Below are 14183 nucleotides of genomic sequence, written 5' to 3' on the forward strand. Positions count from 1 at the left end.
AAGACCGCATGCTGCGTGAATGCCAGCAAGCACCAGGGCCGTATGCCGCCATGCTTTGCGAGGCAATGATCCCGGAGTACTTGCTGCTAGTCTGGCGCGGAAAAGTTTCCTACCATGGAGGATGCAATAAGGCTGCTCTCCCCAGGAACCTGATGCAAAGGCTTTCACAATACCTCCAGGAGACCTTTGTGGAGTTGTCCCAGGAGGATTTCTGCTCTATCCCCGGACATATTGACAGAATTTTCCAGTAGCTGCACTGGCAAGGACTAAAAACTAAAGCGCCTAGGGCAAACTAATCATGAAAAACCCATTGTTAAGATACCATTCCTATTCTGTTCAAAATAAATGTTTAAAACACTTACCTACTGATGTTTTCCCCTGATTCACGGTCTGGGTTACCGCCTTGGGAGGGTTGGTAGGGGATCTCTGTGAGGGTGATGAAGAGATCCTGGCTGTCGGGGAAATCAGTGTTGAAAGCGCTGTCGACTGCCTCGTCCTTCTCATCTCCTTCCTCATCTTCCCCGTCCGCGAACATCTCCGAGGAAGCGGCCGTCGACAATACCCCATCGTCAGAGTCCACGGACAGTGGTGGGGTAGTGGTGGCGGCCGCACCTAGAATGGAATGCAGTGCCTCGTAGAAATGGCATGTCTGAGGCTGGGATCTGGAGCGTCCGTTTGACTCTTCGGTCTTCTGGTAGCCTTGTCTCAGCTCCTTGATTTTCACGCGGCACTGCGTTGCATCCCGGCTGTATCCTCTCTCCGTCATGGCTTTGGAGATCTTCTCGTAGAGCTTCGCATTCCGTTTTTTTGATCGCAGCTCCAAAAGCACGGACTCATCGCCCCACACAGCGATCAGATCCAAGACTTCCCTCTCAGTCCATGCTGGGGCCCTCTTTCTATTCTGCGATTGCATGGTCACCTCTGCTGGAGAGCTCTGCATCGTTGCCAGTGCTGCTGAGCTCGCCACGATGTCCAAACAGGAAATGAGATTCAAACTGCCCAGACAGGAATTCAAATTTTCCCAGGGCTTTTCCTGTGTGTATGGTCAGAGCATCCGAGCTCGGACTGCTGTCCAGAGCGTCAACAGAGTGGTGCACTGTGGGATAGCTCCCGGAGCTATTAGCGTCGAATTCCATCCACACCTACCCTAATTCGACATGGCCATGTCGAATTTAGCGCTACTCCCCTCGTCGGGGAGGAGTACAGAAATCGATTTAAAGAGACCTCTATGTCGAAATAAATAGCTTTGTTGTGTGGTCGGGTGCAGGGTTAATTCGAGTTAACGCTGCTAAATTCGACATAACCTCCTAGTGTAGACCAGGCCTTAGGTACATTTTGGATAGCAAGGAAAAGTCATAAATTGAACATACTATCACTCTAGGGGTAAATTCCCAGAGAATGGAGAAGTGAAGAGCGGAGAAGCTTTTGTAAGGGATTATATTCCAGAATATTAACATACTGTATTTTTTCAAATTGCTCAGATTTGTTAATTTACTAAATCATGTTTAGAAAGTTGTTATTGATGTAGTAATTTATATTTACATGTTTCCCATACTGTACATTTTTCCCCCCAAGAAGTCTGATGTTACTCTTAAATAGACAATAAGTTTTTTAAAGAAGAAACAAAGTCCAAAGATATCATTGACAATACTGGAAAGTGAAATCCTTAGCTTTGTCTGGGGCCATAGTGATATGTGTTTGGACAATTAAAAAGCATGCATTTCCTAATTCTCTTTATAACCAAACATTTTTTTGCCACAGCACTATCTGATTTAGTTTCCCATACATTTTGTGAAAATGACAGGGGGGTTAACTTTCAGTAGACAAGAAGGCTACTTTTCCATACCAGTAGGCTCGGAGCAGATCAATAACACTGATATTGGAGCTAGCTTGCTCAGACCTCAACTGTTTCCTGCCTCAAATATGTCTGTTGCCCTCTGGGCTTGGAGGATTTTACTAAGTTGTCATCTGGCACCCAGGTGGACTGAAATATCATTTTCCACTTAGTATGTCCCCGGAGGGATAAACAGTTCAAAGCGGCAACAGTGCTTGGTTTTTGGTCAAATTCTGTGCTAACTTTGGACAGCCACATCACTAGAATATAGAATTACCAGATGGGCAGTTCAGGGTTGTCAAAGAGATTGGGAACTGCAGTATGCTCAGTTGATGTTATGTCAGGTGTGAAGCTTTTCTTCCCCATCCCTCAATGTTCAGTCATGATACTGTTAGATTCAGGAAAAAAATAATGGCCTACAGAAAGTTTACATGTAGCCACCTCTACTAACTGCACTTTAGAATCTTATTTGTTGCTCTACTTCTGATACTCAGAATTATTTTAGGTTGTTTCTATTCCGCTTTCTGTTGCTCTTCCTGTTTCACCCAAAGGGTGATACTTTGAGAGTTTAGTAGAACTAATCTCCTCTCTAACTCAGAAGAAAGTCTGATACAAGGTTTATTGGACAAAGGATTAAATGGGAATCCTTGAGTTCAAGCTATATCTTTAAGTAGCTTGAGAGAAGCTAGGCCACTGGTCCATGGATTCCCATGTCTTACCCAGACATTTAAGTTCCAGGTGATCTTCTGTCAGATGGAACAGGGACTCAAACGAAGAAATGGGGTAACTGTCTGTCATTCTTGTCCTACACTGTACAATTGCTGGGGGTGGGCTGTTTTGAAACTTAAACTACCAGTTCAACAAACTATTTCATTGGTCATCAGACTTCTTGAATAGTCTTTCCCAACAGTATTAACTCATTTCTTTTTTCTTTCTCCTTTACCTCTTAAATTTTGTGCCTTTTCTCTCACTCTTATTTATTTCTGCCAGTATTTCATTCCTCAGTCTATTGATGCTTCTCTTCAATATGGCTCAGGGAATGAGAGACCATGCTTGGACTTAACAGTTATCACTAGGCCACCTCTTTTGGCTTGCTTCTTTTTCTGTTCCTGTACATAACACTTCCCTAGAAATGCCAGAATGAAATCTATGATAACCCAGTCACCCTGTTCCTGTTGTGCCACAGAGGAAGCACCATATACAGGAGAAGTACAAGGATGTTTTATTTTTGTCAGATCTCACTTTTCCTCCAAATCACATTATTTTCTTGTTGCATATTGTTTCCTAGCAGGAGTGAAAAATGTAAAATTGGCCAAGTTAGTATTTCAGTCTATAACTGCACTGCAGGGAAAAATATTATATGCAGGAATGAACTTGAGTGGGGACTCAAAATTGTGGGTAAGGGGTAAAATACATGTCTGTAGTGTTTCAAACAATTTAAACCCTTACCCATGTATTGGTCACACACATAATCGCTTGCAAACTGAGTAGTTTTCACTGTAGTTTAAGATGGGTGCCAAACATTTGCATAGTAACATGCAAAAAACAAATTATCCTCTACTAATTTGATAACCGACACTTATCAAATCTTTGTACCACCTGGTGATCTAAAGGTGGTGCATTGTACTGTAGCTATACTGACATAACCCCATAATGTAGATGTAGCCTACAGCAATTGAAAGGTTTTTTTGTTGCGGCAGTAACACCATTTCTCTGAGTGATGATAGCTAGGTCGATGGAAGCATTCTTCCATTGACCTAGCTGTGTCTATGCCAGGGCTTAGGCCAGTATAGCTATGGCACTCGGGGGTGGATTTTTCACACCCCGGTATGCCATAGATACATCAACCTAAATTTTAACTGTATACCAGGCCTTACTCTTCTGGCTTGCAAATGTAGTGTATTCAGTGCTGGTGAGAGGCTGAGAATGTTGCCACAAAGGAAACTTACTGGAGGACTTAATTTCACACTTTACTTTGAACAGTCTTGTTATCGGCTAATCAGACACGCATAACAGATTTATGTTCCTATTTCAGCCAATACTGTGAACTTTGAGCCTATGTTCATTGTGGCTCTTTATTTATCAGTTAAAATGTTGTGAATTAGTATCACTCAGTCAGTTATTAGGTGTATATTTAAGATTTATTCCCTTGGAAATATTTCACTAAATATTCTAACCAGGTGAGTTTCTACCCTTTGAACTCAATACCAATGCTTAAAGTGTATGGGCATTATTTTCATTTTTGAATTGTGTGTAAAATTTCTACTTAGTTTTCTGAAGTCAGGAGAGAGGGACAAGCTTCTAGAAGCTCTCACTAGAAAATATAGAGTTCATCCTTGTTCTATAGAAATACTCAAATGCTTTGCAGGGTTTTTTTGTCTAAAAATGCTGATACAACAGCCAAAACACAGATGGCTCAGTGGTTCAGTTTGTTTAGCAGTTTGTTTCTGGAATCCTATTCTTTAGATTGAGACAAAGGATTTCAGATTGCATTTGATTAGAGTTGGGCAAATTGGATATTTGTTTGCCATTGACATTACAGCCACCAAAGTAGACCTCTATACTATACCTTACCTTTTGTTGTCATAAGCCAACAGAGGTGTAATAGTGCTTGTATAGCACTTTCAAAGGATATATATATATTTATATATATAAAAAGCATTGTAAAGTTGAATTTTCATTTACTAGGCAATGCTCTTGGAAGGCAGGCAAGGTTCACAGAGATAGGGCAAGTATTTTAACTTGTCGATTTTCCTGGGAATTCAAGGCCTTGTATTAAACAAGAAAATACTATGCCTGTTTTCCAGCCAAGGCATAAGTGCGAGGGTAGACGTGGGTCTTACCTGCTTCTGACATAATAAAATGCCTTAGACCTGAGTACTAGCACTTATACTGTTGCTACACTATGTGAAGATCTGGGATGTTGTTTGCAAATAGGTATGCAATCTTCCTGTGTGGATGCACTCTAGGAATTCCTGGCTACCAGCCCTGTCCTCAATCACCTCAACTGCACTGCCTAGTGAAACTAATTGGAGAAAACAGGCTCTGAATCTACCCCAATAAATACTTGTCTACATTCACCTTCCCATTGCCAAAAATACATTTATTGACTCTCCATATCTGAACGGTCTCCTCTCACCCCTTGTCTGCCTGCTCAGCTAATCTCTTGAGCCTGCCCTCCAGAACTCTGTTCCTTGTGGTAGAGGCTGTTACGACTTCACTTCTGTAGTAGTGAGGAATAGAAATTAGAGAGTCTGTATAAAGTATTACTCCTGGGGGAATTCATGTCCCACGCAGATTTCTTTGCTTCCTGCAGAAAAATGACTTTCTGACAGGGAAGAAAGGGGAAGCTGCATGAGCGGTCACACACCCCTCCCAAGTAGTGCAGGTACATTGTTTCAGGCACCTGGAGCAGCTGGCGGAGAGATAAATCACCGTGGGGCTGGAGACACCCCAGCCAGTAGTTCCTATCCTGCGCCAGGATCAGCTGCTAGTCTGGAGGTGGGAGAACGCTGGACGACTTCTTCCCCTGCAAGGAGTGGCTGGGGCTGTGTCAGACTCACCTCCAGAAACCTCCCCCAGCTGCAGGAAGCTCACCATCCTCCCCTGCTTCCTGCCCCAATTGCTCCTTACTGCGGGGGTAGGGGTCACTGTATGGGTAGCTGCTCCACCATCTGCCCAACCCTGGTGCATCCAGATTTCCCATACCCAGACACCCCCGCCAAGCCTCACCCTGTACACCCAGAACCCCCCCTAGCTCTCCATACCCTAACCCCATCCCACTGAACTTCAACCCGGTGCACCCAGACCCCCTGCCTCCGGACCCCCCACCCCTGCACCCAGATCACCCCCCACCGAGCTCCCTGCACTCAACCCCCCGTCCTGAAGAGCCCCACCACCCTGAGCCCCCGACGCCCACCCCACCAAGCCCCACTCCACAAGAACCCAGACATCCCCAACCACTTGAACCTGGAAGTCTCTGCACCCGGAATCTGCCCACAACAAGCCTCTGCATCCAGATCCCCCCCCCCCCCTGCAACTACCCCCCTCCCTCTGCCACTGAGCTGCCTGCACCCAGATTGTCCCACACAGAACCCTCTCACCCCACACCTGGATCCCCCCACTCTGAGCCCCTTCACACTTGGATCCTGCCAGGTTGAGCCTACCTGCCCCACACCTGGTACGCGTGGCGCAGAGGGGCAGGGCACCAGGGTGTTTGTGGGGCAAGCCCTGGCCTTTGCTGTGTCAGGTCGGGTGCAGCCTCACTGCTAAGTCCATGTCCAGGGTGATCTTCCACCTCCATGCAGTCAGTAGCCTGAGCTCCCCACTGCCATGCTGGAGCCTCCGCATTTATTTATTGACAAATAAAACTTGCAGAATTTTTTTGGCACAGAATGCACTCAGGAGTAAAAGTATTTCTCAAGCCATAGGTGGAGGAGGGAAGGAGCACCTGGGTAGAAGAGGAAGTAAGCGAGGGCGGGGCGGACCAACCTCCTGTATTACTCCTAGTTCTTTCTTTCTACTCTAACTTGAAACTGAGCTGATCTTGTCAGTGTCATTGCTTCCTTCCTTGCCTTGCTCCACCCCACCCCCAAGACACAAGAATCAGAGATCAGTGAAAACTGACTAGACCAGCCAGTTTTCACCCTGTTGTAGCTTGTGGAACCACCGAGCAGCAACACAAACAATGGATATTTTAAAAATGCAGACTTAAGCCATGTCTACAACTACAGGTGCTACAGCAGTAGAACTATAGCATCAGCTGTGCTGGTGTCGTACGATAGTGTAGATCAGTGGTACGCAAACTTTTCCAGTTGCACCGCTCCCCTGTACCATTAACAAAATCTGTCCATGCCCCCCTCCATTACTGCATAGTCAAGGCTGCCCCCAGCTCCGCTATTGAGAGCGGGACCAGGGCCTTAACGGGGTTGGGGGAGGAGCTGATCTGTTGTGGGGCCGGAAGCATGGTGCTCCCCCCCATCCCCCCCTAGGGGGCTGGCCTGGGCCTGGAGGCAGAGCAGGACTGGGGGGCTGAATGGGGTTGGGGGAGAAGCAAGGCTGGGGGCAGAGGTGGTCTGGGGGCGGAGTAGGGCTGGAAGCATGGTGCTCCCTTCCCATCCCGCATGGTGGCTGGCCCAGGCCCCACTGCACATTCACTGAAGGTTTTAGGGGGGCATGCACCACAATTTGGGGGCCACTGGTGTAGATACACACTACTGTGATAGAAGGGGTTTTTCTGTAACTGTAGTACGTCTGTGTCCCTGAGTGATGGTAGCTAGGTTGATGGAAATATTCCATTGACTTGGCTGCACTTAAACTGCAAGTTTAGGTCAGCTTGGCAGTGGTGCTTAGGGGTGTGGATTTGTTCCCATGACTCAAGGTCATCTTTTCCTAGACATCACTCTATTCTAAATCCCCACCAGAGTGCTGTTCTTTGTACTGACACCAGTAACGGAGGCATCTTATCCCTCCAGAATCTGACCCTCCTGTTACAGATGTTCAGCAGAAAACAGAGCAGATGGACTTTATAGTACCTCCTCTCAACACTCTACACCAGATGAGGCCACTGTCTTGGAACCATCCTCCCCAGTACTGGATGTTACAGAATGTACCAGGAATTTATGAAAAGGTAGCCACCTCCATACGTATTCAGATTGAACTGGTCCAGGATAATCCACACATATTAGTGGATATTTTGCATTCTGCGGGACATACTAGAGTGGCTCTGCCTATTAAAGAGGCCACTTAGTCCATGAAAATTCTTTGGCAAACTCCCTATTCTGACACCCACTTCCAAGAGAACGGATAAGAGGTGCCAAGTTCCACCACAGGACATGGTTTTTTTATTCACATTTATGAATGCTGTGTAGGTGACAGTTCTCATTTTTAGGCAAAATAGATTTATTCTTTTGTAGCTGGCATGTGTGACCCCCTTGGTATGGGGCGGGGAGCCTACCAATATCCAACAATAAAACAAAGCTAAGACACCGGATGTACCCTCTACTCTCACCCACGCTTCACCATTCCTGCACCTGCTGTACCCTGCAGACTGGCTGCACCACATTTTCAACATACAAAATTCCACATTTGCTGCTCCTCCACTCGAAGTCTAAATTCGCCATCAATAAATGTCTTTGTTTCTCTCATGCTTGGTCAAGGGGGAATATATGGTTTGTAGTTCTTTGCAATGGTAATAGAAATGATCATAAGTGTATGTGTGTGTGTGTGTGTGTATATATATGTATATATGTATATATGTATGTATATATATATATATATACATACATACACATACACATACACATACACACATATATATATATATTTTGCATAAAACCAACTAATAAAACTGGGAGTTCAGAGAAATGGCAGAGGAAAAACATTTTGATATAATCTGTAGCTTTAATTTATTTCTTATAGTTCCTGTTGAACAAGTGCACCCTAATCAAAGGTTTGAAATACTCGGGGTTTCTTACTTAGCTTTTACATTAGAGATCTCAAAGGTTTTAGGTGCCAATTTTAAAATCAAATGTCCAAAGTTAATCCAATATTTACCAATATTACTGCCCCTTGGCCTTCTTGATATAGTCATCAGTTGAGAGTGGAAAAAGAGTTGGAAATACAGTTCAACTGCAGTGTTTAGCACTGAAAGCTTTCCTTAAAATTTTATTTCAGGGAATATCTGATTTTAAACAAAGATCTGTGGAGAAGATTTAAAATACATTCTCTAATCTTGATTGGGAATTTTTGGGAAACATATAAATTGGAATTTATTACCCAATTTATTTCCTCTCAAATTCCTTTCTGTAGGGAAGTCATTTAAATTAAGAAAAAAAACTGTTCTTACTCTGAGTGTAAATCAGTGAAGTCATATTACTTTCCTTGAAGTGACTAGTCTATCCAGTAATCTAAATCATGCCCTTCCTGTCACCAGGTATCTTGTTGCATCTGATGGTATTAGTGAGAAATGGAAGAGGTGGTATGTGAAGGTGAACTTACACTGCTTTTTAGGATTTGAACAGGCAACCCAGAATCCAAAAAAAATCCTTTAATTACTTCAGGAGGGGTTGGATGTTGGTGTTAAAACATTTCTTTACAGTTTTATTCAAGATCACAGCTTCCAAATAAATAAACAGTCTTTTAGTTGCACCTTGGTGACATTTTTAAAGGGCACTGAGCCAAAATGGAAAGATACTAGTCTAGTGTGGTTTAATAGGCTAGCAGGAAAATAATGAGCTTTTAAATTATCACTTAATTGTGTGACTTGGAATTTATAATTTATCATTAAACTTACTCATTGTGCCTTCTTAATGGGCTGATGTCATAGTGAATTGTAGGGACAAAGACAATAAAGTCTAATTCACTTCTACAATTTGAGCTGCAAAAGAATTGAAGAATTAAATTAAATGGTTGGACTTAATCAGAAAATTATTCAAGCGCAGATACTACAAGCCTGTCCTGGGAGCCTTTCAGTTCTAACAAATGAAATAATGGGGGCTGGAATTGATAAATTCCCAAACTGCCTAGTATAGTTCAGAACCTTGTCCAAAGCTGAAATCTCAACCTAACCTGACTTATTTCCCCCCTCAGGGATGTATTGCTAAACAGTTTTAAAAAGCATACTGTTGGCCACATTCTTGTCAATGAATAAACAATCTGAAATATATTTTGATAATGAATTGCCACATTCCAGAAACCTGCTGACTGTTGTTCTCAAAGAATGGAGAACTCTAAAATGAGACCTGTTAATTTTGAAAAATTGGAATGATTGTTGAAAGAACTTGATTTGTGGTTAAGTTTTGAACTGAGGCTTTCAGGAGTCCTGTTGGGGAAGGGAGGGGCACAATGAAGGACAGAGGATTTCAACTATAAAATGTTCAATATTAATATAATTTTAAAAGGTTACCAAGATTTTAATAACATTATATTGACAAGTTGCTTATGAAGTTCTCCTAATTCTTGTACCAGAAGAACAATTTTACTCAGAACTTTTTCCAGCGGGTTTAACAATTTCTCTGAAAAGCCTATGAATATATAAAAGGAGCAGATCTGATTAAGGTGAGTAATGTGTTGACATTGGTGAGTGGTTTTATTGCTATTCCTTGTGCATCAACAAAATTGTTTAGTGCATTTGAGTTGGTTATACTTGTGTATAATCAATAAATGTTAAGGTAGAGACAAGTCAATATGTGGCAGGTTATTACAAATTGAGGGTGTGGTACAACAATGTACAATTTGTGCTACCATTGATAGTTAAATTTATGTGGGTAATATCAGCTCTAATCTAGCGTTCGCCTACAAAGTGGAGTTATATCGGATTATTTGTTCCTGATCAACTACATGTGTAAAAGTTGTCATTGCTGAAAAAGTATCTTATCCCAAATTAGCCTCTTCCAAAGTTACTCCAAATACAAAGTTACTGCCAAAAATACAAAGGCATTCACTACATTGTTTTATAATGGAATGGGAGAGAGAGAAGTGAATGGACAGAGCTTAGCTTTCTCTGTTTTGGAGGATCCTAGTTATTTGCATATCTTTGACAATGAATATTTATGCTGAGCTAGCCAAAACTGGCAGCAGTCTGGCTAATTTGTATTAACTATGGAACTTACTAAGCCATTGACGTATGCAGGGTAATGATTATTCATGAAGCTAGTTGCCTAAACTTTCCAAGGGAAAGATAAGGGAGGAGAAAATATCCTTGTCTCGTACTTTATTGAGTATAAAGTGCACTCTTACTTTATCCATAAACAATCAGTTTAGAGTGCCTGAAGATACATGTGTCCAGAATACTCCAGCTATAATTATGGCACAGCATCAGGTGTCCATAGGTAAGGTTGCTACTGGTTCCATTACAAGCCCAATTTTGGCCTTCTTTTATAATTTACAAATTATGTTGGCTTTAAAATGAGAAAACTGGGACAGAAGTAGAACTTATTTTACCAAATTCCAAGCAAATTTGGCAAAGGGTTCAGAAATAACTCTCTAAAAATAGTTTGTTTCAGACAACTCTTTTGTTTGCCACTCTGTAACCAAAACTGCCCAAGAATGAGAATTTTATTTGCTGGACTCCCCATGAGTGAGAGTTAATGTACAGAACCAAAGTTTTAGTTAATATTTGAGTTAGAAATTTTGATCAACTCGTGAATTTAAATACAGCTTCAAATTAGTGACAAAGCAATGTTTAACTTGAGCTCTGGAACTCCCAGGCCAGTGTGGTGGTGGTGATGAGGTCCAGCAGCCTTCTGCTGGAAGCGGAGCAAGTTGGGGCATGCTTTTGTGAACTTCATGAGATTTGCACGGTGGGAGTAGAGACTGGCAGGGAATTTTGATGGAACCTTGAATTGCTGCTGCTTTTGAAGTATCTTTTTGTGAACACCTGAAGGATATATGCAGCAAGGCTGTAAAAACCAGCATCTTCCCTCAAGTGCTAAATTCATTTGCACACTGATTCACTTAACACATGGTACCTGTCAGTGTTCAGAGTCTAAAGCTTTCAGTTGTTGCTAGGTGACAATGACCTGGTTTTATTTTGGATGGTGTACATTGGCTGAGGGAAATTCAACTGGTATATTGCAATAATTAGTTTTTTATTTTGTTTATCTAGTGAATTCACAAGTGAATACTTACCTTGGTCCTGTTAAAGGAGTAGCATTAATTATCCCTTTTTCTTCACCCTGATTTGGTTGGCTGTTTTCAGTACATCCTTAAGTTTACAGAAAATGAAAGATATTTCAAAAACTGCCATTTAGGTTTTAGATTGGTGCTGATCATATCATTCTGACTCTCTTCTAAAGGTGTCCAGTCTCCTCATTGTAAAGAGACCTGTAAAAGCTGATTGAAACAAGCAGAACAAGTTAGCCTCACTATCTCTATTGGTTAGTGAGGGTGATTGGTATGGCAGCTGCCATATGAAAGGAAAAGGGGGTGGAAATAAGAGCCATTCTTGGCTGTTACTGTAGCTGCCATCCACCAACAGAAGAATGCCCAGAGGAGGAGAAAATGAGGCAGCTAAGCAGCATGTGCAGTAGGGTTAGAAGGCTGCACAGTTGGTTTAGAGGAAAAGGGAATCGAGCTGCATGAAAATATGTGCAGAGGGAGGGGAGCAAAGGGAGGTGGCAGTCTCACATTTTATCTCCATCTTTCTTCAGAGAACAAACATTTATTGGATTAAGTCTGTCTAAAAATACTCAATACTTAACTTCCTAAGTAAGCAATTGCTGTATTTGACATATAGATGTTGCTCAATCATGAGAGGGGAGGTAGACTGCAAGGCAATCTCTGGAATGTTGTCTGCATCTGAAAAAGTGCAAGACCCCAGTCTCTTGGGATTTTTCTTAAGTAGTAACTTAATGTTTGCGGGATTGGGGGCAAGTGAATTGTTCAGTGTATCTGAGATGTTGGACCTTCTGTTTCTATTTTAAAGGATATTGCATAAATAAGGAAATCTAACACGTTTTACTTTGTTTTTTATAAGGGTGAAGATGTCAACCGAACACTGGAAGGTGGGAGGAAACCTCTTCACTATGCAGCAGATTGTGGGCAGCTTGAGATTCTGGAATTTCTGCTATTAAAAGGAGCTGATATTAATGTATGTTTAGGAAATTGCAGGAAAACTTTGACTTATGTTGTGTGCCTTGTGTAATTGTTTGGGTTAGATGTGTAAAGAGCTTTTTGTGAAAGACTCATTGTGAAAGACTGAGGCAAATGTATCAAATGAAATGTATCAATTTCATGTAATTGAGAGATCACTGAGTGAAAGGTTTTAAGAACAAAACAGGCTTGAAGCTTAAACTGACCTTTACATATTAATTTTATAGCATGTAAATTACACACAGTCCAGAAATCAAGTTCCGTTTGCTAGTTTCCATTAAAAATACAGATTAAGTCTGGTCAGTGAAAACCAGGACTCAGCAGTCACATCTGGCCTTTTTGAGAGTTTAAGATATTGTGAAGTTGTTATACATTGCTATATTGGGAGACGATTCTTGTTTAAACTTAAGTTATGACAGAGTGGCAACTAAGGCAAACTTTTCTCTCCAATTCACCCAGAGGTTTGTGAGGACTACAGCTAGCACCTGTAAACAGTACACATCAATAATTCTGCACACTTTAAAACTCCCAAACTTTAGAAAGTTGTTTGGAATTGACCAGTTAAGGACTTAACTTACAAGTCTCTCTTCTTTGCTTCCTTGCATTGGGGAGAGGTGGACACTTCCTTTTCACTGGTGTTCTCTCTTCTGCTTTCCTTTTATTTCTGTTACATCTTGCTCTGAACCTGTAGCTATTCTGGATAATATGGCATTAATATCGCTTTAACTATTCCCCTTCCACCCCAGAAAAAAACCAAAACTAAACTAAACGGACTTTCCAGCAAGGCGAATAAAACAAACTTGGTGTTTTGTAGCCAAGCTGTTGTGGAGATATGAGCCAAGAAAGCTTTCCAGAAAGTTACCAGTCTGCAACAGGAAAATCTTTTTTTAAAACAGTAACTTTGAAATTCCTGGCTTTTGTTTTGTTTTGTTTTGTTCAGGAGGGTGGGTACACTGAAAAATGGTTAGTTTTTTTGTTAACTTTTCATTATAGTAAAAACCAATGTACATACCATAAAGGCTGAAGTGTAACCTTTTTAAATACAAGTGTGAACTTGTGCTTCAATAATTGTCGTGGTTCCTGTCTTTACAGGCTCCAGATAAACATCATATCACACCACTCCTATCAGCAGTCTATGAGGGTCATGTCACTTGTGTGAAATTGCTTCTGTCAAAGGTGAGACTTAAATGTTTACCCAGTACTAGCGCTTATAACTTGCCCATTGATGAAGTTCAGTACTCTGACTTTAACAATAACAAGGTGGATCAAGTAAGTTCAAAATAACTGAACAGGATAGTCATTCATGTCATCAGGACAGTGGCTGGCACTTCATTATGCAGAAACCAACATTTGGTGCTGCTGCTGCTGACTTGCTGCACGTGGGCCAAGGGAGCAGGTAAAAAAATGGAGTGGTTATGTCTGCTCATTTTATGTAAGACTATCATTTGGCATTCCGTATTTTGGTAGATGCAACACTTGGTTGCTTTTTCAGAGTCCAGCATATTTGCTGGAAGGGTGACCGGGGAAAAGTCCTGTTTAAAAATTTCCCTTTTCTAACTATTTTTAATTCTGAAATGTCTTTTGATCTCCCTACTCTTATTTGGGCATTGTTATCCAGAGCCCCACAGTCTGTATTGGTTGCAATAGAAATAGAAAATCTGTTTAGTCAGTAGAATTTAGTTATAATGAGAAGTGATTTTACTGACCCTTTAAGATCACTGTCAAAATGGAGTACAACTTTCTCAGTTGAATGACT

At 41.8% G+C, this 14183-nt stretch overlaps 1 protein-coding gene across 1 annotated transcript in view; it reads left to right on the forward strand.

The window, feature by feature from the left end:
- Positions 1 to 14183, forward strand: part of MTPN (myotrophin) — a 60226-nt gene that overhangs the window by 17227 nt on the left and 28816 nt on the right. The window contains exons 2-3 of the mRNA XM_065402285.1: positions 12312 to 12425; positions 13520 to 13603. Of these exons, the coding sequence (XP_065258357.1) occupies positions 12312 to 12425; positions 13520 to 13603 (198 nt within the window). The remainder of the gene's footprint in view (positions 1 to 12311; positions 12426 to 13519; positions 13604 to 14183) is intronic.

Source organism: Emys orbicularis, chromosome 1 (genome assembly GCF_028017835.1).
Source record: "Emys orbicularis isolate rEmyOrb1 chromosome 1, rEmyOrb1.hap1, whole genome shotgun sequence".
NCBI classification, from domain to species: Eukaryota; Metazoa; Chordata; order Testudines; family Emydidae; genus Emys; species Emys orbicularis.